The sequence below is a fragment of the Micropterus salmoides genome, unplaced genomic scaffold (assembly GCF_014851395.1).
Source record: "Micropterus salmoides isolate LMB-PRFRI ecotype aquatic unplaced genomic scaffold, ASM1485139v1 Ms_hic_scaffold_2, whole genome shotgun sequence".
NCBI classification, from domain to species: Eukaryota; Metazoa; Chordata; class Actinopteri; order Centrarchiformes; family Centrarchidae; genus Micropterus; species Micropterus salmoides.
Genome location: NW_024041150.1, coordinates 29,808,759 through 29,834,079, shown reverse-complemented (window position 1 = coordinate 29,834,079; position 25,321 = coordinate 29,808,759). Strand labels below are relative to the sequence as shown.

The 25,321-nt window shown below is 37.7% G+C and overlaps 2 protein-coding genes across 2 annotated transcripts in view; one reads left to right on the top strand and one right to left on the bottom strand.

Annotated features, from left to right (window-relative positions):
* The window catches only part of LOC119911480 (Fc receptor-like protein 5), a 95,011-nt gene extending 85,702 nt beyond the window's left edge, over positions 1-9,309 (top strand). The window contains exon 21 of the mRNA XM_038730374.1: positions 9,124-9,309. Within this exon, the coding sequence (XP_038586302.1) occupies positions 9,124-9,131 (8 nt within the window). The 3' untranslated portion in view covers positions 9,132-9,309. The remainder of the gene's footprint in view (positions 1-9,123) is intronic.
* LOC119911918 overlaps positions 1-25,321 on the bottom strand; it is a 334,810-nt gene that overhangs the window by 122,785 nt on the left and 186,704 nt on the right.

Genomic DNA, 25,321 nt, shown 5'->3' with positions numbered 1-25,321 from the left:
TCTGGTTGGAAATACTTCTGGTACAGAGGAGAGAAAACTTATAAACCTCTGAACACACAAGAGCGTCTTCATCTCAGATGGACCATTCAGTGTCTCACAGGGAGGACTCTACTGGTGCAGAGGAGGAAGAGGAGACCCAGTTTACTACACAGAGGACAGTGATCCAGTCAGCATCAACAAAATTAGTGAGTTTGACATTTGTTTTTTTATGGATATGCATTGCATTCACCTAGGAAAAAAAATGTAGACACCTTATCGCGTAATTACCAGAATCGCTGAACTACACTACAGGAGAAGTGGACAATGATTGCACTACTGAATTTAATCTTCTTTTATTTATTTCTCTATATGAGTCACTGGGAAATATTGATGTTACTAATGTGGATGGCATTAATATTTGTATGTCAACATTGACTGTGGTCAAGAGAGCTACGCTTTGTTTTGTGATGCGTGAAGTTGGTATTTACTAGGCATTATGGTAACATCACGTTAGCAGATTTACAAATAAAAGCTTCTGGTGAACATATTGTAATATTCAACGGGTGTGGCAGGAATGAAAGACTAAATGAAATATCTAAATAAAGAATAAATGATTAAGACTACAAGAGTATCTAAAAAATGTTTAATATTTTAACTGAATTTTCTCTAAATTCACTTTGATGTTAAAAGAAAACCTGTTTCCACTGAATCATTTCACTTCAGAGTGATTGCAGACCACCACAGCGTCCCTCAGTCAATAGCAGAGCTATCTGATGTAGGATTTCAAAATTAAAGCTTATATTTCACTTCATTTCACTTCAGAGAGAAAGTGATGACTATAGAGGCTTATGTTGAATTTAAAATGTACACACACTTTAAACAATAATATGTCACTTGGATATGTTTTGTTTTCAAAGGAAAGGCACATTGTTTATTGATCAGCTGATCAGAAACACAGTGTAGACATTGTTAATGTTGTAAATGACTCTAGTTGCTTCAAACGGATGATTTTAATGGAATATCTACAGGCCCATTATCAGCAAACATCAGCCCAAATGGCACGTTGTTTTTACTAATGCAAGTTTATCACTTTATAAGGCTAATTGATCATTAGAAAGACATTTTGCAGCCATGGTAGCACAGCTTAAAAACTGTTGTGTTGATTAAAGAAGAAATAAAACTGGCCTTCTTTAGACTAGTTGAGTGTCTGAAGCATCAGCAATTGTTCCATTACAGGCTAAAATGACCAGAAACAAAGAACTTTCTTCTGAAACTTGTCAGTCTATTCTTGTTCTGAGAAATGAAGGCTATTCCATGTGAGTATTTTCATAGATCTGAAACTCTCGTACACCATTGTGCAAAGAAAAATACATATCTCAGACCAGCCAATAAAGAAAAGATTAGGGCGTAATCTTTCCTACATCAGATAGCTCTGGTATTGACTGAGGGACACTCACACGTCACTGTGAAGTGAAATAAGTCAGTGGAAACAGGAGGATTTCTTTAAACATTAATCTGAATTCAGAGAAAATTCAGTGAAAATGTCAGACATTTTTCAAAAATTTGTGTAGTCTTAATCATTTTTTATTTCATTATTCATCTTTCATTTCTGCCACACCATTAATATTACATTATGTTCACCAGAAGCTCACTTTTATTTTGAAATCTGCTGTGACACGATGTTACCGCAATGTTGACATACTGATATTAATGCCATCCACATTAAGTGACATCAATATTTCCAGAGTCTCATACAGTAAAAGGGGAAAAGCAGATTAAATCCATGAGCTCAATCATTGTCTTTCACTGTAGGTCAGCGATGACTGATAGTCTAACTAGCCTTCCTTAACTTTATTGATAATTAGGAGTTCCTGATCTCATCATTATAACATCTGTTTTCGTAATTACGAGATAAGTTGTCTGATTTTTTTTCTTTGCTGAATGTAATGTGCTTCCATAATTTTTTTAACATAATGTAAAAAATGTTGTATCCATAGCTTTTAATTAATAAATCAATTACGTTTTGATGTAGATTCACCATTTGTATCCTTTCTCTTTTATTTTTGTATCCTAACTGGGTATTTTTTGTGTAAACAGTGTCCAACAGGGCCGTTGTGACTCTCCAACCCAACTGGACTCAGATCTTCAGTGGTGAGATGTTCACTGTCAGATGTGATATCAAGGGAGGAGGAGACACTAAATGGACGTATGAATGGACACCAGACAAATTAAACAGACCTACAACAGACAATGAATACAGGATCATCAGAGCTACTGTGTCCCACAGTGGAGACTACAGCTGTAAGGGTAGAAGAGACTCATATTCCTCAACAGAGTGGAGTGATGTCATCAAATGACAGTATCATGTAAGTTGGACCGTCTGTCATCTGTAATGAAAATGTAAAATGTAAATAACGCAACAGAAAACAACAACAATTATGTCGCTCTCTTCAGGTCACACAGTAACAAAGACACTATCATAAAATACAGGCGGCATCATTACTTCTTCCTAATTCTTACCATTTCAAGTTTTAACTTAACCTATTTTCTCCTTTCCTCTTGCTCATGTTGACTGTGAATGAAATGTAATCAAATTCAATAAAGTGGTAGTTTGTAGTGGTAATGAAATGCCAAAGTATGATGTTTGTTTTGATTGCTGTGTCAAAATGAGGAAAATATTTCATCTTGCAAATTTGGTGAATTGTTCTCATGGATAGTTTCAGTAGAGATAAACACAAGAAACACAGGAAAAGAGAGAGAGGTTTAAAACTTGACCAAAACTGAATGTATTTCTTGCCTGTGGGGCTGCACAGACAGTAATTTCCTTGTTTTATGTCTTTGTTCTAAATCAAACAGCACAGAGACCAAAGGCTGAACTGAGCGCTGACAGGAGAGACTTTCCAGCAGGGGGCAGTGTGACCCTGAGCTGCTCTGTGAACCCGTCATCTGGTTGGAAATACTTCTGGTACAGAGGAGAGAAAACCTCTGAACCCCTGAACACACAAGATGCTGTCTTCATCTCAGATGGACAAATCAGTGTCTCACAGGGAGGACTCTACTGGTGCAGAGGAGGAAGAGGAGACCCAGTTTACTACACAGAGGACAGTGATCCAGTCAGCATCAACAAAATTAGTGAGTTTGATTTGTTTTTGAAACATAATTTAAAAACAGTTTTGAATCCATAATTATTAATTGATAAATAGATTTTGCTATAGATTTACCATTTTGTCATTTTTGTATCCTCACTATGAATTCATGATCATGAACAGTCCCAAACAGGGCTGTTGTGACTCTGCAACCAAACTGGTCTGAAATATACTCAGGAGAGACGATCAGTCTGAGATGTGAGAACAAGGACGGAGGAGACACTGAGTGGGAGTACGAGTGGGAAACATCCAGCTCATACAAACCTTTAAAAGACAGTGAATACAGGATTAGATCTGCTTACTCATCCCACAGTGGAGACTACAGGTGTAAGGGCAGAATGAAAAGTGCACAGCAGTCTTCAACAGACTGGAGTGATCCTGTCAAATTAACAGTATCAGACAGTGAGTCACATCACATTTCTCTCAAAGTGAATATTATACAGTTCATTTAAAGGTTGTTACATGTTTTTATTTGTAAAAATCCCTCTCCAACAGAGCCCCAGCCTGTCCTCACTGTGTCTCCATCCTGGCTGAGTCCTGGAGCCTCAGTAACTCTGAGCTGCAGAGTTAAAGATCCATCTGCAGGATGGAGGTTCTTCTGGTTCAAGGCTGTTCCCAAACATTCAGACTACTCCTACGACCAAGAGCTGCTACCTGGCAGCAGCAACGGGACTGAACAGGATTCCTACATCGTTCATGGACAGACACACACAGCAGGATATAAGTGCAGAGCTGGAAGAGGAGATCCAGTGTATTACACTTCTTACAGTGAACCAAAGTTTGTCTGGTCTGCAGGTCAGTTTGTTTCTGTCTGTGCTTCTCAAGATGTTTTGTCTTCACCTCGGTTCATCCACTTTCTGTCTGTGACCAACATACAGTATCTTTAAAACTAACACTTATACTGACAAATAATTGGCTGTGTACATTCATGCTCCCCCAACAGAAGAAATGTATTGACTGTGGTGACCTTGTGATCTTTCCTCTCTCACCAGCATCAAGACAAACTTTCTGCTTTCCACTTTACTGGGTGATTTTACATACTGGACTGGGAGGATTTCCTTGTTTCCTTCTGACTTTATTCTGTTTTCCTTTTATTAATTCATCTGATAGCATAAAAACACCAAAAGAGACATTTTGCTGAAACTTTATTTCTTTATTTCAATGAGTACTTTTTTGGATACTGAAGCTCATCTTACTGCTTATACTTTACTGACACAACAGGCAGGACGTGTAGTTAGAAGACACCTGGTTAGCGGTCAGGTAGGTGTGAGACAGACAGAGGAGTGAAAATCAGTTAATGACAAACCAAAGAAATCAGCAGGTTAATGGACAAGTTGAACAAACAGAGACGACTTTAACAAATAAGAGGAAAACACTGACTGTGTCTAGAGAGACAATGCAGCACGTTTCAGTTTGAAATACTCACCTCTGTATCTTTGAAAGATGGCAGGTGAAAGTAGGTAGTTTCCCACTTTACAGACAACAGCAGCTGTAGTCACTTGGTTGTTTATCATTTAAAATAAACTCAGATTGTAGCAAGTTTTCAAGGTAGAAACCAGTTTCACCAAAACACTGCACCTTGTTTTAATGTTTGCACTAATACTCAGCAATAAAGGAATATTTGCGTTGTAGCATTTTAAATCTTAAGATCTCTGTTTGCTTTGACCCATTATTACATGTTGTTTTTCAGATTTTCATTCATCAGCGTCTCTCACAGTGAGTCCTGACAGAGTGCAACACTTCACCTCTGACTCTGTCTCACTGAGCTGTGAGGGAAACTCTACTGAGTGGAGAGTGAGGAGGTTTACTGAGGACGACTACCCGTCATACTCATCATGCTCCTACTGGGGCACAATGACTGGATCCACATGCAGCATAAACAGTACCAGCAGAGTGATGCAGTGTACTGGTGTGAGTCTGGATCAGGAGAGTTCAGCAACGCAGTCAACATCACTAAACAGAGTATGGTTTCATTATGTTTTCTGTCTTGTATAAATTATTTTAAACATCATATTATGTGTTTCAACATACTGAATATTAAATGTCGTTTACATTTACACTGAGGAGGATGATGTGAACCAAAACCTTTTATCTGTTTACTGTAGATTTAACATATTTTATAATACTTGAATTTTAATGTGAGTTTTTAATCATTAGTAAATAACATCTTTTGTTACATTTTGTTGTCTTTAATCATTCACTTAAAATGCTTAAGATTTATGTCATTGATTTGTTTTTCCTAAAGATTATTACACAACAAATATTATTAAATCAGGTAGAAAATCTGACGTCCTCTGCACTGCAGTATAATTCAGTCATGTGCTGATCATACAGGTAATGCCAAATAATTTAACTTAAAGAAACTGACTGCACACCAGAAACTTCTGCTCTGGACCAACTTCAAACATCTTTGGTTTTTATTTAAAAAACTGCAAACAATATTTCCTGACCATGTCAATATTTCACAGCTGAGATTTTTAGTGCGTTTTGCCCTTAAAACTAAAAATTTTAACCTTCTCACTGGTATTATTGTGTCAGTTTCATCCACTTTCTGTTCATATGTACCCATTAACAAAGCCATAGACTTGACTTATCATCGACTGCAGTCAAACCACAAGTGTTTCCCTGAGGTTTAAACCATTTTGTAAACCACTCCCTAAAATCTATACTGGCCACCAAATCTAATTGTTTTCAGTAACATAGTAAGTATTTAATGAAACAGTGATTTTAACCATGTACAAATGTCACAGTCAGTTTTTATCTCATTCTGTTTCCAAAGAGAGCACAGTCACATGTCTCTCCTGCTGAGGCTGAAACACATTTCATCACCTTACTGTGACGATGACTGGATGTAGCTATACAGAAGATTTGTGTGGGTTTATGTTTGATCTGTCCTTACCGTAAAACTTTAATGAATAGCCGAGTCCCAAATAGCCGCCAACCCCGTTTACTGGTGTGGGTAAACATTTTGACAAATAAAAGCAGGTCTCGATTAGACGCCTGGTCTGTTTTTACAGAAGTTCTTTGGATGTATAAAACCACTTAAAGCTCGTGGGGGTCGCCCTCTTTAGCTGCTTCTAGGCTGCATAGATTGTGAATACAAATATAAATGTTTAAACTTTTGTTGGTATGGACGTGCTGCACATCGTTGGATCAGTTAGATTCTCCACAATTTAATCTGTGATCTCTTCTCATCGTCCTCCATCCACTTATTCTGAAGTTCTGCAGCAGCTGATCTCTGACTGAAACCTCATATTCTGTTTTACAGATGAACATATTATCCTGGTGAGCCCTGTCCGTCCTGTGACTGAGGGAGATCCTGTTAGTCTCAGCTGCAAGTTCAGGACAGAAAAATTAGTTTCAGATGTGTTTTTCTATCAAAATAACAAACTGATTCAAAATGATAGCAGAAGGGAGCTGAACATCTCTGCAGTGTTGAAGTCAGATGAGGGTTTCTACAAGTGTCAACACTCAGGAGAAGAGTCAGCACAGAGCTGGATGTCAGTTAAAGGTGAGTAGGATTAAAACAACTGCTGCATCTTCTTCTGTGTAAACTGTGTTTCTGTCTGAGAAAGAAACATGGTCAAATACTGACCTGAATCTGAAGTAGCATCAGTTTCAGCTGATTTCACCTGTTGGAGCTGGAGAAAGTCTGCATCAGTGGTTGTGACAGTCATGTTTATTGTGAATGGATAATTTCACACTGTACTCTGTTATATAGTGTACTATAAGTACTCATGTGTGTCAAAACATTACATGACATTGAGACTGGGATTTATGTTGTTTATCTACTTGCATATGTGTTTATACCTCTGCATTTGTAGATGTTTTTGTTTATGTGTTTGTATGTGTTATAGATTTGTGGCTTTACTATGCTTCATGTGACATGACTCAAAGTTATTATTTATTTATTATATCAGTGTCCAGACCTGAAAGCTCTTCAGTTCCTGTACCGTTGATTGTTGGGCTGGTTTGTGGAATCGTACTTATTCTTCTTCTGCTCCTTTTGTATCGCTACAGACCGTCCAAAGGTGAGACCTTTTCTTCTTTTATTAGATATTATGTGATTTAATTATTCAAACACACGTGTTCTGATCTCATCACATAGAATAGCTGAATAACAACTTACAAAACAAAACCATGTAACAACAAATGTCTTTTTCACAGATTCCTGCTCCATCAGGTTGGTACAACACTCCCTTCTCTAATTTTGAACACAACAGCAACATTTCTTGTTCCTTTTTATATGTATTGTTTGATTCATGTTGTAGGCCAATCCAGTCTGAGAGCACTAATCGAGGTTCTGCTGAAAACTACTCCTCTCCTGTCCACGGTAAGCATTTAATTGATGTATATCTACACACTTTTTAAAATTCACATAGTGTTTAATTTGTATCGTGCAACTAAATAGATTAATTTGACAGTGTCTGCAGGTGATGCTCCTCTCTATGAAACAATCAAAGGCTTTGAAAACACACAGAGTGGTACAGTATATACCTTTTTATCATTTTATTAACATGCACTGCAACAAAGCTCTCAAATTTAAGTTAAAACATTTTAGAAGTGAGATTTCTTTTTAATTAATCAAGATGTCTAGCAACCAGATCAAATTACTTAAAATAATATTAGTGCTGTTTTTGTATATTTCAGTTGCAGATGAGTCCCAGGATTTCACATATTCTTTGATCGAGCTTAAAAACGTTAGAAAGAAAAGTGAGTACTCTAAATACATAAATAGGAAACAGTTTAGAGATGTTTTGCCCTGAAGAGTGAAGTATTGATTTATTGTTTTTGGTTTCATCTGGTTTTCTTAACAGAGAAGCGACATGAACCAGAGGAGGTCTGTGTTTACTCTGAGGTGAACGCTGGGACTGCAGGTACAGTCAGAGACAACAGTCATGCTCAAAGTTTATCTTGAAATGTGTCGTATCATTACGCTGGAGGTAAATATGGTTCAGCATGCAGTTCAGTTAATCTCAGTGACCTTCGGTATCTACTACATACTGTCACTAGGCGTCACCAGAGCTGGAAATTGTCAAGTCTCACACACATCTGGGCCTTTAGGCTCTTAATATTTCTAAGTTTGTATGTTTTGTGTCAGCATGTGAATCTTATTGTGTGTTGGGTGTCGTGTGTTTCCAATATATTTTCATCCACAGATTAAGGCATTAAAAAAACACATTATCTGAATGTCAGTGTGGTGACAATTTGTCTGAATTTTCATTTACATTCAAAATCTGACGCCACTGTACTTGAAAAACACAAGAGCATCCCAAGTTTCTTTTGTTTTTTATTCTACCCGTCAACCCGTCCGTTCATCCTTCCAGCTGTACAGTATGTATATGTCTGCTGAGCAAACACATCCTGAGATCTGGCTTCTGTTTCAGACGACAGTCTGATGTATGCCCAAGTCAACCGCCGCAATAAAGGTAAAGCCAAGAAAAACAAAGGTGAGTAAAGTCTGCATTCACCTGCAGTTTTATTGTCCAACATGTTGGCCTCGGACTCAGAGAAATTTACAGTATGTAACGTGTTCAACATTTTTATAACTATAGATGTTTGTAGTTAGTTATTGTTTTTATTACTTATGAACCGTTTGTAAGTAATGTTATATTTATTTTACATTTTGTGTTTATGCCTTGTTTAAGAACAGTTTACATACATCAGTAAATCCTGTGAAAGCTCTACTACTCTGCTGGTTTGAGCTCTGTGGGCGTTACAATACTGTCATTCTTTGTGTTCGTGGAGACGTTAACTCTGACAGTGTATCTGTCAGTTCAGTACATTATTAATTCTGACTTTATTGGCAATTTCATCTCTCCATCTACAGGAAAATCACCTCCTGCAGCAGCTGATGAAACAGTTTATTCTGAAGTCAAACCAGGAACGTTGCGAAAGCTGCCATATGATGATCATACTGTCATGATTTATTCTGCAGATAATTAAATGGGTCTATTTCAAAATAACTTATCTTGGCTTTTTGTTGTTTTTCTTCCAGGTCTGTAAAGAGAGCTGTGTTGGCAAAAATGGTCGACACCATTTTATAAACTTATTGTGTGGACGTCAGTATTTTGTTGTTAATTTGTGAGCTGATTATATAAAAGAAAGACATCATATGGATTTATAGTTTTTCTCAGTTGCTTGAACACTAACCAGGCTTTAACTAAATTTTCAAAACCATAAGTTTAAAAAAAAACAAAAACACCCATTTCCCTAAACTCTACACACAAATCCCTCCATTACTCATTGCCTACACCATGTGGTCATTTAAAAAAGCACCAGCATTCAATTATCACTCAAGTCAGGACAGGTTGAGCTCAATTAGCCCACAGCTACCCAGGTGGAAACACAAACAGTCAACATTGATAACACACCAATCAGAAGCTTCAATAGAGAGATAAAAGGTCGGGAGTCAGTTCATTCAGTTTTGAAACAATGGATCCAGAGAGATGTGAAGGAAGAGGCTTAGGACACCAGAGAAGAGGAGGAGGATGAGAATCTCAGGTCTGTCCAAGACCAAAGACAGGAGAATAATTTGTTGTTTGGTGTGTTGTGGAACCACAAGCAACATTTCTAATAACCAGTTTTTGTACTATTGTTTTGAATTTATCTCACCAGTGTGTAAGACTGTGTTGTAGTGTGTGTGTGTGTGTGTGTGTGTGTGTGTGTGTGTGTGTGTTTTTGAGGGCTCTTGTGTCATGTCTGAGGGAAAAGTTCGATTTTTCAGCAAGATTGAATGGTTTTGAGTGGAAAGCTTTATTTTGACCTGAAAGTAGGTTGTTTGGGGAATTGGGTGAAAAGTTGTGGATTTGTGTTTAGAGTTTCGAGAAAAAAGGCAAAATCTCAAGAAATATTTAAGCAATTGAGAAAAAGTGAAATTACGCTCTCTTCATACAAAAAGCACAAGTACTACTGAGGCGTCATCTAATTTAGTATTTTTAGACTACATATTATTAGATTTAATTTTGTCAATTATTTTCAACTTTTGCTACTGTATGTTTGAGCTTTAGTGCCCAGGTGATAGTGCAGCTTTAAAGTCAGCATCTTTTTCAGTGGATGAGAAAGATCCAGGATGGACGTCAACAGTTACTTTAAGTAATGATCTGCTATCAAACAACATATCCTGTTTTTCTCTTTAAAATATATTTGTAATGTGTTTCATTTTCACCTGAATGGATTTTATATTTTGTAGTAAAATCATTTTGATCATTTCATTCATCAATAAACTTCTTTATATGTTTCTTTAGTTGCTCTGAAAAGACACCTTGCTTTTGGATTCCATTGATGTTAAATTTAGTGCATCTCTATTTTATATCAGGGTGAAGATAGAAATATAAATTTCCAGGTCTTTAAGTTGGTATAAAATGTTTCAGGTTGAAATATTGAGTTTGTGATGCGCCAATGGAAATCACATTTCATTCAGTCAATGTTGTTAGTCAGTAACTGTGCAGTTAAAATGCAAGCTTTTCTATAAATGACCACAAGAGGACTCCAAACTGCCCTCATTCATACCAACACAACTCAAATCCTCATTTTTAAAGGGACTATATGTAAGTTTTTCAATTAAATTAATAAAATTTTCATTGCCTTTTTGTCAGTGGGCTCAAAACTCACTTAGAAATGAAGCACACGCCTGTTTTCTCCGTTGTTTGCATCAGCCGCTATTCTGCTTTTAATGTGGGGTCTCTGGGTCGGATTGAGACCTGTGCGCGATCCCGAGTGTCTCTCGTACTACAGCGACAACATGGTAGCTAACGACATGCAGTCCACTAACACCATAAAACAACCGGCTCATAGCAAAACACAGTGTCCACGTAAGGATACAAAACAACAATCAAGTCTTATGCGCTGAAGCCCATCAGACCAAACAGCAACCCATAACCAATAACCATGTATTGTATCCACTGAAGCTACAGTAAAGTTAGCTGTGCTGACATTGCTGAGCTTCTGGTGAAAGATAGTAAAGATAGTTACTGAAAACAGCTAACGCTGTAGCATGTCGGCTAAATGCAGTAAATGTACCGTGATCATGTAATGAGCATGGATTAGTTCAACCTGCAGCTGATAAAACTATTACTGTAACGTGAACGTGAATTTCATGTTAGACTCATAACATGTACGTTGTTTTGCATGTTAGAGCTTCCACTGCAGGATACCCGCGGAGTCTTAAAAGTATTTTAAAAAGTCTTAAATTTCATATTCCAAAAATAAGCCCTTAAAAGACTCACACTGTGGCGGGCGCTAATGGAACAGCGGAGCCGGAAGACCCGCTGCAGGTTACTGGTCAGTGAATGTTACAACAGCAACGGAGAGACGGGTGTCTATGAGACAAGGACGGTGTCGGTGTGTCGGCGTTGCGCCGCTGTTGTAGGCTAACGTTATATGAATGGAAACATCAAACAATGCACATTAAGCTTATATCACCCAGATGCGACGATCACGGGAGCGAGGAAATTTTCTAGGGGACTCACAGACCCCCATTTAAATATATTTCAGCATTGAATTTTTCATCAAATAGTGTTAAAATATCTTCATATCTTGTTCTCGTAAACCCAATATTGTGAATCGTGCGTGTCCCATAGGGGCGGGAATCACCAGAGGCCCTACGATACGATATTATCACATTATTTACGTTGCGATTCAATTTTATTGCGATTTTAAATATATTGAGATATTATTGCTATTTATTACCCTTTTCCAACTTCCAATTAGGTCCCTAAAGTCAAACTTTGTCAACATCTGTTTATCTAAAAAGATACATTTCTCTGTTTGTTCATATCACTTTTCAGTCCTCTCTATGGTCCTGCTAAGTTTTCTAGTGGACTAAAAAAGAAATAGATTTTATTATTCTAGTACCAAAAATGTTAAAATTCCCATCTGCAATTTATATATTAAACTATTGATACTTGGCGTCCGTGTATCAATACAGTATTGCCATGGCAAATATCACGATACTATGCTGTATCGATATTTTCCCCCACCCCTAATGTCCCCACCACTTTTCAACACAAAGTGACGTCCTTGATTCATTTTATCTTATCAAAGTACAAACACACCCCAAGCTATAGTGTGTTAAATATGGATGTATTATAATAAAATGTTTTATTAAATTCATGTAACTTCGTAAATAATTTTCTCGGGCTTAAAATTAACACAGATTTTCCATTAAACGGCAGTGAAGTTGGTATTAAATTTCATCCTAGGTGGTATTAAAAAGGTCTTAAATTTAACTTGGGGAATCCTGGGGGTACCCTGCACTGTGACAGCATTATTGTCTCTGATGAGAACTGCACTCCAGAGCCAAGGGGTTGAGGCGAAGCAGCGGAGGGAGGGCTGCCAGGGTCCGAGGAAGAAGAGGCAGGACTGGGAGGACGAGGTGCAAGCTAGTAAGCAGCACATACCTGCGTCAAGCTTCACGCTCCAACAACGGCATATGAACAGGTATATCTATACATATATATTTTAATATTAGTCTATTATCTCCCAGTGTGCTTGTCTCAAAGTTTCTCTGGTGTTTCCCCCTAAACCCTTTGACAGTCAAAAATTTTTTTTTATAAATGTAATCCATCACTATTGTTATTACTTTTTTATTATCGTTTACTGATTACAACAACTAACTACAGCTCTGCTTCAGCCATCGCCTCATCTGTGTCATGTACATTGACCTGGTGTGTAACGTGGACACAGCAGTCCTGTTAGAGAACAACAAACCCCTGTTCAATAAAAATATCCGATCATGTTGATGAATCTTTCCAATTACACCGATCTTTCCAATTTGGGGTTCTAACAACTATATATTCCTTTACAGGCCAGAATATGAGGACTGTGGACAACATCCAGACTACAATGTTTCCAAGCACCACACATGGCTGATCTTCCAGACCCAGGACAGAGAAACAGACAGTTCAGTCAGGCAGCATACAGACAGTTTGCGGTGTGGCAATGTGGAGCACTTGGTCACAGAGTCGTGATACTAATTAGCTGTTTCTGGAAGAAATGCAACTGTTCTCCTGATCCACCAGGACAATACAGAGGTTTAATCCTAGCGGGGGTGTAAGATTTAATGTCACCAACTGCTACACAAATAATTCCCTCCACTGTGTGGATGAATACCTGTACACTGTTTTATTCCCAGGAGGGTAGAGAAAATACAAAGATATTTTTCCCTGTTCTGGATAATATTTTCATTCTTTTTTAAATAAAACATCGAAAATGATAAATGCCTTTTCTTTACCAGAGTTGGGGCAGGGACACCTGACTGAACCCCATGTTGACGGGGATCATCAGGTCTCCTGGTTCTGCTTCTAGGCATCTCCTCAGTAGTAGACAACCGTCGGAGGAGGAGGAGGAGGAGGATGGCACTGTGGAGGTCTGCGATGTAACTGTAGTCCTTCTCCACCTTCAATCCACTTCCTGGACTTTTTGTTGTACACCTTGCTGTACCTGATAATACAGAAAGGAGGATCAGCTTAGTGAAAAGTTTTTAATACCTGACATTGTTCTCTTATACAGTAGTTAGCATTTCCACATGAAATGCAATCACAACAATAAATCCGCACCATCTATCTGTATTCCTCATACTGTTTAATATTTTTTGATTCATCACTTATAAATGTATTGAGTAAAATGCACAGGAGTATTCATAATGCAACATACTGAACTGTGTCATCAGCTTTTCTCCTGGCTGGACTGTGGACATGGTGGTTGAATCCAGGCCAGCCAGCATGGTCCGATCAGCATGTACTGGTGAGAAGTACAGGATTATGGAAGACTCCAAATCTGCAAGTGACCTGAGGGCACAGTAGAAATAAAACATACAGGATTTTTTACTTCTGGTAAAATAAGTAATGGCATAACAGCACCAGTAAAGGGTTTTTGCACAATAGGTTTAGTTACGAACAATGTCAAACTACAGTATATTAGAGGTAGCTTTTATAACAGAAACAGATTTTTATGTATACTAACGTTGACATGTCTTTCTCATAACTACAAACACACAGCTACATCACCACATTTGTAAAAGAGTAACATACAGTCAAACATCAACTGCAGACACAAGATAATCACACAAACAGATTAGATACAAGGTAAAGACAGTAAACTGTAAACATAGTATAACAATAAACCGATATCGTGACTAACTAAACCGGCGCAGTCTAGACCTACATTGTCAGCTAGATATAATTCATCGTCTCTACTCTGGCTGCTACACCAGTCTGCACTCGGAGCTGCCGTTAGCTGTATGCTAAGTAGGTAGCTACGTTTGCTAGCGATGAAAGTAACAAATTACCATCAAAATGATAAAAGCCAGATTACCTGTCCAGCAGAAATAAAGCCACCACGGTGACTCAGCCCCTTAGTGTTTCTCAGTTGTCACTATCGTTGAAAAGCCACACAGATATCACCTCCGGTCTGACCGCTTCGCTCGTCAGGTCTGAGAGAGCTGACCGGGCGCGCGCATGTGGGCAGCTCCTGTAGAAGCACGGCTGGTAGCCATGGCAGCGAGGGAGAGGACAACAGACAGACGATTTTTATACTCTCTTATTCAGAGCACCTAACTTTTTAATATGCATTGGTGTATAAAGACACTTTCAACAAATATGACAAAAAGTGTTTTAGAAGCAACTTGCCTACCCTGCCTTTGATCTTTGTTTTTTCACATTACATGCACATGTTTTCCTCTTTAAAATGCATTGACATGCATCTTATATTTTTTTAAATTATTTTAAAATATTTTTGGTAATTCTATGTATTGATAAACTTTTTTTACAGCAGTAAACTGTCTGTTGTGTTTTTAATTGTTTTGATTGAACTATATCTTTTAAATTGGTTGAAACTTAAAATTTTAATTCAATTTCTATCAAAATATTACTTCTACTCAAGAAAAAAAAAATACATTTTTACTTTGGTACAACATCAATTTTTATTTTGGAATAACCTACTTTTTAGTATAGCATCCAAGTATAATTTTTCACTTTGGACTAAACTAATTAAAGTGCTGTGATTTGTTACAAGGAATTTAATCAACTTTACCCAACTTAAATTTATAATTCAATACAAACTATATTTTTTTAAATGATACCATAATCAATCTATTTTCTTTAGTCACAAGACACAACTTTACTTAATATACTTAAGATAGGTCAATATAATAATTTATTTTGCTTTGTTGAAACTTTCACCATAAATAAAAGCTAAATTCGCATTACTTCAGTTACGATAAAACCCAAAACATTTTGTCAGTGAATGCTTAATTTAGTTGAGTTCCTTTAAAATGACATGCATATTCTCTTCAAACAGCCAATTAATGTTTATTGTGATGATGTTGTCTTTTTTTAAACTATCACCATTACTGAAAAAAAATAAAATAAGCACCATAAAAACAAAGTCTAAAATGAACGTTGCTGCCAGTTAGACTAGGTGGTATGTGTATTACACATCAACACAAAATGTCAGTGCATAAGTCAGTTTAAGACAAACATTACCATTACTATTGCTGCCATTGCAAAATCTGACATTCACATTTTCAGTGTTGATTTAAGTTCCACAATATTTACACCACACAATCAGCTGTTAACAGAGAAAATCAGAAAAAACAGTTTTGAATTAAAGTCTGTTTTTCTCTTATTTAAGTCAACAATTTCATTATCCTGTAATATTTTTTAATAGAAGCTATAACAGAATAAAACATATCCTGTATCTACATGTCTTTCTTTGATTAATAAAGTATTTTGAGCTTGACACTCAGAATGTACACTCGTGTGCTGCGTGTCATGTTCTTGGGTTCTATGTCCAAGAATATTTTCTGGAGTCCATCAAAGGTTTATTTTACCTCACTCAGGTAGCTCAAGTTTAAAGCATAAATGAGGCCAAACAACATGGCACATGCATATGGAACTGATGGCAACTCATAATACCAATGTTACATGGTGGCTGGAGAGGATCCTCCTCTTCCTTGATGACATTACTGCCGTGGTACATCTCTCAAGCTCAGTTTCAGCTTCAGCCAAACAACCTGATAAAAGAAAAAGACAAGACATTTATTACAAAGTTATTTTGATGAAATGTGTCCATATAAAATATGTACACAAAAAATTCTCCCAATCAAATCTCCAAAAAGCTAGGTCTAGTAATAAGAAAATGTAATTACTTGTCTAGCAAATACTTAGTCAGTTTTTCAAATATTTTTTTCATAGCAACTTGACTTTATCACAAGCTGTGACACCAAATATTAAACAGTTCTAATATAAATACAGTAAAATACATACTTCAACCAAGATTCACTATAATGTTTAATTTATTATGTTTCATTAATTTCAGAATCTGGCTACGGACACTTTCCACAATGAAAGATTTGGATACAATATGCATTTTATAACCAGGCTTTCACTGCTCCATCTGCTCTGAAGTGACAAATATTGCACAATTAAGATGCATGTATACAAAATATAATACACAAATTTCAACCAGCACAGAAATAGTTATGTGGTCAGTTGGCACGTTTTTTTCTGGATTATTTATAATTGCATAGTGGAACACAGTTAATACGAAAGCTTCCATTTTGGATTGTCCTTCCAAGGGAAAATGTCTCCAACGTGCAGACAACACATGTCCCCTGATGGACCACAATGCTGACAAGTTCACTGAGCACAATCAAGAGTCAAATTCTTCATACGTGTACACATACTTGGCAAAGGAAGCTGATGGCATTTAAAATACAAAGTACTTCCTCAATAATCTACTTACATCTGAAGGACAGAGGACACTCGTTTGAGGACCACCAGGTGCACATTTTAGACAGAGAAGATGGATGGTTTGAAAGAGGTGTCAAGGAAGCCATCTACACCAGGGTTGAGAAGCCGTCATTGAACAGGGGAGGGGGTCTACGCCACCACTTATCCCCCACTTACAATGCTGTCCTTTCATCACTTCCCAGGAAACTCAACAAACGTAACCTATTGACCTCAGGTGAAGATACCAACGATGGTCGTTCAGTCTTGGCCACAGGTAGTCTTAACGACTGTATCGACTGTCGTCACAGCAACAAGGAACACTAACGAACCAGCGGTATCGATGACCCGAGATAACGACCCCACTGAGGTTAAATAGCTGAGTTTCCCTGCCAGTCAGTCAGAACTGAAGAAGTCCTTTGGATAAGGGACGAAATGTCTTCCAGTAGCTTCAACCAAGTCCAGTTGCCCTTCATTTTAACCTTCGTTGGATTCCTCAATAAAGGCAGTTCAAATCACTTTGATTGACTCAGGTGCAGAGTGATGTTAAGCCAGGATGGTACAAGCTAGCCCAACCCAGGCTACATGAATGTGTTACTTGTGGGAACATCAGAGGCATTAAGGAGTACAAACCTAATGTGGGTACAATGATGCCTGGACAGATATACAAGAAACGGCACGGCAATGGTCAATTTTCAAAATAAAATACCCGTTACAGACTTCTTCAGTTAAATATGACAAAAAATATTTTTTTTTTACTACGTTGCCTACTTAATCATAGTAGAAGCACAAAAAGCAAGCACTAATCACCAAATCAACAAAATCTAAACATGTCGGCAAAGTCCGGCAGGTAAAACGCTCTTATTCTGAAATGGTCAGGGTATCTGTGGATAATCCGTAATTCGTTTGTAATACAAAAACGAAAATAACGTTTATTCGTTTTTTGTTTCAAAACGAAAAACCAAATAACCGTTTTTTGTGTCAGAATCAAAAACGAAAAACCAACTAAACGGCCCGTTTTTCGTTTTTGGTGATTCACTTTATCGTTATTCCTTTTGGAACAAATAATGAAGAGTCTGAACTTCAGTCAATTAGTTTCTCGTTATAAACCAAAAACAGAAGTCACGTGGTCTATTGCTTTTATGGAAGGGATAGTAACCGGTAAAGCCTTCAAAATAAAAGTAGCCCATGTACCATGCAGTTAGAAAGGTGATTTTAGACTAAAACTAAACTAAAAGAACGTTTTGTTAGTAGCACTGGGTGTAAAAAAAAAAAACACTTTAGTTAACTGAAATAAAAACAATAAATAATAAAATAATAACTTTTAAGCTGTTAGGGAGAATTAAACATTTGTAAGACCATTGGTGACCTGTAACTTCAGATTAGGACAATTTAACTAATGTTATATGTAGCTTAGGATCGCAGTTAGCCTATTTATTTAAGTTTATATTTAATTCATATTTTTTAGTTTCTGAACACATATAACATATAATATTTTTAAGCCTTCATGCTGTGTGTGAGCTCCACCAGCAGAGGTCACTCTGCCCCCTTGAGTCCTTCTGTGGCGCCAACAGCCAACAAGCTTTTGACCTTTTGACTTGTGTTTCTATCACAGAGAAGGCTGCACTGCGACCAGAGGAAGCTGATCACTGAGTTTGAAGGGTGTGCAGAACTTCACCTGCCTTAAGCTTCTCTTTCTATGGAGCTGCTAAAAACTCTCAGCTTCCACCATCTGCTGTTATGAGTCAGAACAAAACTCTTCCAAAACAAATCTGTGGAGTTGTAAACTTCTTATTTTCCTTTGCTATTTTCGCCCGTGTAAACTACTTGTGTTAATTAAGTAGATTAAATATTTTAATGCAGCCTGTAGTTCTCATAAGTTAGGCAGACTTATGTGTCAAACCTGGTGAGCATTAATAGCTCCCAGGCTTTCAGATCTTTTAATGCTTTTTTGGGTTTAATTCTGTTTGATGAACCACGGCCGTGCTCTGTCCTGTTTGTACTTGTGTAAAGTAAAATAAAAGTGAAGTTGAGTCATTTAGTTTTTCTCCCTGGTACTCATCTCAGGACCTCCCAGATTTTCCCCAATACCTGGAGGATGTGAGCCTGTGCAGGTTTGAGGACTGATGATAGTATCAAGGCCCCATCACCTACCGTCACTCTCTTCAAATTAATGCTGGACTGTCAGGACAAAGCAGAACACCACTCCTTCCTCCAGCATTATAAAAGGGCCCTGTTGGCACTTTCAGATATTTACATCACGATTTATGAGAACCACACCTTGTAATTGGGCACTGTTTATGTAAATAAGGACGATGTCAACTTCTGTCTTTTAATACACATTTATATCAAATACAGCAGGCTAGTATGTACAATAGTAAAGTGAAGCAGGGTTCTGCAGTGCAACTCTTTCACTCACATATTCCCAGAAATGATTTACAAGCACAGTGGGTTAGTGAAGAAAACCTGTAAGTGTAAATAATGTTAAGGTTAAATTATACCAATAGTCAGTTATACTAGTTCCACAGCCTGGAGGAGTTTTGGTTTTAAATTATGACAGAATTGTTCTTTGTGGCGATTTTAATATTCATGTTGATGACCCCAACAATGTTAATGCAACTAACTTTTTAAATATGGCCACTTCTTTTAACTTCAAACAACATGTCAAAGGACAAACACATAACCGTGGTCATACACTGGACTTGGTTTTTACCCTGGGTGTCAGCATTTCCTCTGTGGAATTGGTGGACATGACCATATCTGACCACATGTATTGTTTTTAGCTGTGATTCGCCTGTTACTCATGCCGCCTCACCAAGCTCCGTGTGTTCTCGCATCTTTAATGAACAAAGTGTTTCAAAGTTTTGCGCATTCTTTCAGAGCCAAAGCCAACACCTGTCTGATTCCAACACCAACAATCTGGTCGATCACTTCAATCATATCTGCTTGTCGTCACTAAATATTACTGCTCCTCTAAAGGTTAGGCCTACGTCTAAAGCTAGTAAGCAACCCTGGACAAATGACAGCATTCGCAGCCTAAAAAGGGAATGCAGGAAAGCAGAGCGCAGATGGAAAAAATCTAGTCTCCAAGTCCATTACCTCAGTCTGAAGGATTTATTAATTAACTACAATAACATGGTTAAGGATGCGAGAACACACTATTTTTCTCAGCTGGTAAACCCAACCCCTCCTTGTGCCTCAGCTGGAAGTAATGATGACTGTGAATTGTTTTTATCTTATTTTTTCAATAAGGTGGTGTCAATCAGAGCCTCTATTACCCCCGGGCCTCTTACTCAGAGGTTCCTCACCAGCAACAAGAGAGTTTTAACCAGTTTTATCCCATCGACTTGTCTGAGCTTTTAAAAACAGTGTCACAAATGAGAGTGTCCTCCAGCCCACTTGATGTAATACCTACAAAATTTTTACTGAAAGTAATAGATTCTGTTGGGCCCCATTTGATCTCTGTTTTCAACAGCTCCCTATCCACTGGTTGTGTCCCTGATTATTTTAAAACGGCTTGCGTGAACCCACTTTTAAAGAAACCTGGTTTAGATCCCTCCCTCCCACATAATTTTAGACCAATTTCAAAACTGCCTTTTATTGCAAAGATTCTAGAAAGAATTGTGTCCAAACAGCTGCTCACTGTACTGGAAAATAACAAATATTTGAAAAGTTTCAGTCTGGTTTCAGGAAGTACCACAGCACTGAGACTGCCCTGCTTAAAGTCACCAATGACCTTTTAATGTCTGCTGATGAAGGTATGTGCTCAGTCCTGGTACTCCTGGACCTTAGCGCTGCTTTTGACACCATTGATCACAACATCATGTTAGACAGACTGAGGCACTGGGTGGGGATCTCTGGTACTGCCCTAGAATGGTTTTCATCCTACCTGTCAAATAGGAAGTTTTGTGTGTCTGTAAACAACTATGTCTCCTCATTCTGTCCAGTTAAATATGGTGTGCCTCAGGGGTCGGTCTTAGGACCCATTTTGTTTTCCTTGTATCTGCTTCCCCTTGGACATATTATCCATAAACATGGCATTTCTTTTCATATTTATGCTGATGACACACAAATATACTTGCCCGTCAGATCCACAGACCCTGGAATGCTGAGTTCACTTAACAACTGCCTTTGTGAAGTTAAAAAATGGATGTCAAATAATTTCCTCCAGCTGAACTCAGACAAAACAGAAATCCTGGTCATTGGGTCCAGCAGATGGCAAATCAAATACTGCCATCTGCTGGTTCCCTAGTAAATCACATTAAGCCTGTGGCAAAGAACCTTGGTGTTTGGTTTGATAGTAATTTAAATTTCGAGCAGCACACCACAAAGCTTGTTCAATCATGTTTTTATCAACTTAGAAATATAGCAAAAATTCGATCTATGTTAACTTTTAAGGACACCGAGACCATTTTACACGCCTTCATCTCATCACGCCTGGATTATTGCAACAGCCTTTTCACCTGTTTAACCCAAAATCTATTGATCAACTCCAGACTGTCCAGAACTCAGCTGCCAGGCTTTTAACCAGAACAAAGAAATATGACCACATTACTCCTATTTTAGCTTCATTACACTGGCTCCCAGTATGTTTTAGAATTGACTTTAAAATTCTATTGATCACTTTTAAAGCTCTTCATGGCCTCTCGCCTTGTTATATTTCTGACCTTTTAGTCCCATACGCACCAGCACGTACCTTGAGATCCTCGGGCAGAGGTCTGTTGTCTGTTCCAGAGTCTCGACTGAAAACTAAAGGGGACAGAGCGTTTGCTGTCAGGGCCCCGAGGCTCTGGAACAGCCTGCCCGAGGAAATCAGGTCGGCTGAGTCAGTGAACTCTTTTAAGTCCCTTCTTAAAACATACTTTTATAGGAGAGCCTTTCCCGATCTTATTTGACTTTATTTTATCCCTTTTATTTTATTGTATTTCACTAATTTTATATAATTTTTCATGCTCTTTTTTTTTGTATTATTCTTTACACTTGTTAAAGCACTTTGTAACTTGTTTTTGAAAAGTGCTCTACAAACAAGGATTATTATTATTATTATATTATTAGAGCCTCTGCAGTGAACAGATGGAGATTTAGTTAAAAAGCTACAACACTTGTGGGCCCATGTCGAGCGTTCAGATCCAAGAGTCTTCACATTATAAAACAATCACTTCACACAAGGAGAAAGAGCTCAGGCATATTATGTACAATACATTTTTATAAATTAATTCTGTGCTAAGGAACATTTTCTGACTACTGTCCTCCTTAGAAGAAAGGTTAGCGTAGCACTACAAGCAAATAAGCAAGCTTAGGAACCGAGATATAATCTCTCATTTTAACCATGGGATTTATTTTTTACAGAGCATTTCTTTACAAGAGACATGCGTTTCAACTGGAAAGTTGATTTACGAAACATGAGCATTTAAAGATCAGGTTTTAGACAGTTTTATTAACACAAGCTCAAACAATAAACCCATAAGATGTTACGGCCCATGCTGCAGAGATGCTGAAGGATAAAAGCAAACTGTTACCAAAGCAAAATTGCCACCAGGATGCCCTGAAACCACCTAAAGACAGCAAGTCACACACATAAAACCCCACACAATAAGGCTCAGTTAAAGGTGCGCACACAGCTGTCATATACACACACCACGACATGCAGTGAAGGGAAGAGGGGCTCCCACAGCCCACCACAGTCCACCACCCTGTCAGAACACTGGAAGAAGAGGGAGAAAGGCTGAGGGAAGTCACGCAGCCCAACAACAAGCAAACTGCCCCACCCTTAGCAGAACCTAGCAAAAACATTCACAGGGCCCATCCACCTGTAACAGAGTCTCATAAAAAGCACTGATTTTAAATCCACATTTAAAATCAGGGCACAAAAATCAGCAGTTGATCAGGCAGACAAAACAGAGGTGGCTATATAACCCTCAACTAATGCAGTAAATCATCCACCAGCTCTGACTCCCGCATAATGTTACAGATCGGACCGTTCTACAAGCTTGTGGTGGAAGTTCGTTTATTGGTTCAAACGAAAAAACGAACTATCAGAACGTACACGAACCAACAAGGGGCAGGCTAGACGCTGTGCTGCTGAAACACTGAGAGGCTTCCAGAGGAAGTTGATGCTGTAAATACACCACTGTGCACACGCAGCCTACGCCCCTCCCTCAGAATTCCCATGACGCATGAGGGTGAAGGGAGTTTTGTTAAAATGTGTTGTGGTGGCTTACCATTGAAACCGTGAGTGAAGGGACTGTTTCATTTGATAAGAGCTGCTGAATTCTACCAGGAAATTGTAACGCCACACACTTTAGTTGTTAGTTTGTGTGAACTATAATCAGCAGAGCTAAACTTCATAGTTCACGTAGTGGGCCCCACAACCAGTGTGGGCCCTGGGTTGGCTGCACCCACGCTACATCAGCTTATGACAAGAGGCAAATGTACATATATAGTATGAGTATTTTAATAGAACCTGAGACCATGTTTATAAGCTTATTAGTTAGAATGTGCAGTGTTTCATCTTGTCTAAAGCTTCAGTGATTAATGCAAAACTGCTTACCAGATAGAAGTGTGTCCTCATCTTCCCCACAACACATAATAAGGCATTTCAGCAGACAGTCCTATTATGATTCACCTCGAGACTCTAGGTGAGATCGCAAACACACACATAATGCATTATGATGCAGTCCAATTTTGCAACTTCACTGATGCAAACAATACACAATGCACACCACGTATGTGCTTATGGAGTTATAGTACTGTGATTTAGAAATAAGATAAGTTAAAAGGACTAATCTAACTCCACAATTAAATTTGAGCTTGAGCTATAGCTTGGTGGATAAGAGAGACAGAAGCAGTACTTATTAAATATAAAACTTTTGCAAAAGTTCACCAATAGCCACACTGAAAAACAACATAAATATGTTTAAATATGTGTTTTAAACAAACATTAAAATAATAATTTTGTGAAAATTCCGGGTTTAGTATTTTAAACAATATCAAACCTGTGAACACAAAGGAAAAGGAGAGATTTGTCATTTTAGTTTTTTTGCTGGGTAATTAGCACTATCTATACTAATCACCACAGACTGTAATTATTAATTAGACCTTAGACATACTGGTGATTTTGTACTTTAGCCTACTGTATTATACTGACAGATGAATCAATGGAATATGAAATTCTTCCACTTCTATCTGAACACATCATCTATAATTCAATACATTTCATTAATACAAAACTATTAGTCATCTATCAGTCCACCCTCTTTCACCAGTCTGCACGGATTCTCTGTTTAGACAGTGTGCTGGTAAAGAGGCACATAGCCTAAACGTTGTCCGAACTGGACCGGTGATTTCATCAGACATAAAACCGACACTTAAATTGCCATTGGTTTATTAAAATGGGGGTCATGCTTCAGACTCAACAGCTACATGCGGTAAAGTTAAACAAACACATAGGGTGAATTCAGGTTGAGTGGGACACTTAAGCTTATGGGTACTATACAGGGTTAATTTTGTAAGCCAATCACAACAATTGTTATTGTGTTGTTGTTGAATGTCTGTTGGATATAAAACAGAGGTTGTGATTGGTGTGACGTCAAATTGCTTGACTCCTGGGACCTCATGGTAAACCATCCGGCAAGTGTAAATCTATATAAAATTATAAGGATGATAATTCAGTCACTTATGATTTAACAATACAATTTTTGTTTTTAAATGCATTTATACTGTCTGTAGATTAGAAATTAATTACAATAAGGATGTAACTGGATCAAATATTTATGAAAATTATTTACAGCCCTGTCCCACTCAACCTGACAGTGTTAGATAAAGTGGGACAGGGCATTTCAGGTTGAGTGGGACAGTTTTAATGCTAATGCTTGTGAGCACAGTGCAGCAGTTTCATGAAAAAAGATAACATTTTAAAGTTGTTGGTAAGAATAATGTATCTGAGTATCAAATTTATGGTTGGTAATTTCTTAAATACACTAAGCTACACAAAAGATGGCACCCATACAAAAAAAAGAACGTAAAGAGAGGTATTAGTGAAAGGGGGACAGGGCGTAAGGACAACAATGTAGGAAGGGAATAAAACTCCAAGTGGAGGTAAGAGAAAATGGCAGTGGATGTTGAGGAAGGACAGGAACCTAAGGTAAGGTTTTTAGCAAAGGCATGGAACACCCTGAAATTGACATTACAAAAGTGAGAGAAAGGGCTGGTGAGAGGCATCAGGCAAAAGCCCCAAAGAGTTTCAGAAATCCGTTTAATAACTTACTTACACAGCCTAGTCTTAATAAACTGAAGATATATTGCCTTTAGACTACATGATTTTTCTTCACACATTATTGAATATTTATAATTAAATTATATCTCTTTGAGTTACTGTACACTAACACATTATATATGCTGTTAAATGTTAATATAATATTAAATGTCTAATAATATATTATTAAATGTTGTAAAAAGTATTTCTCA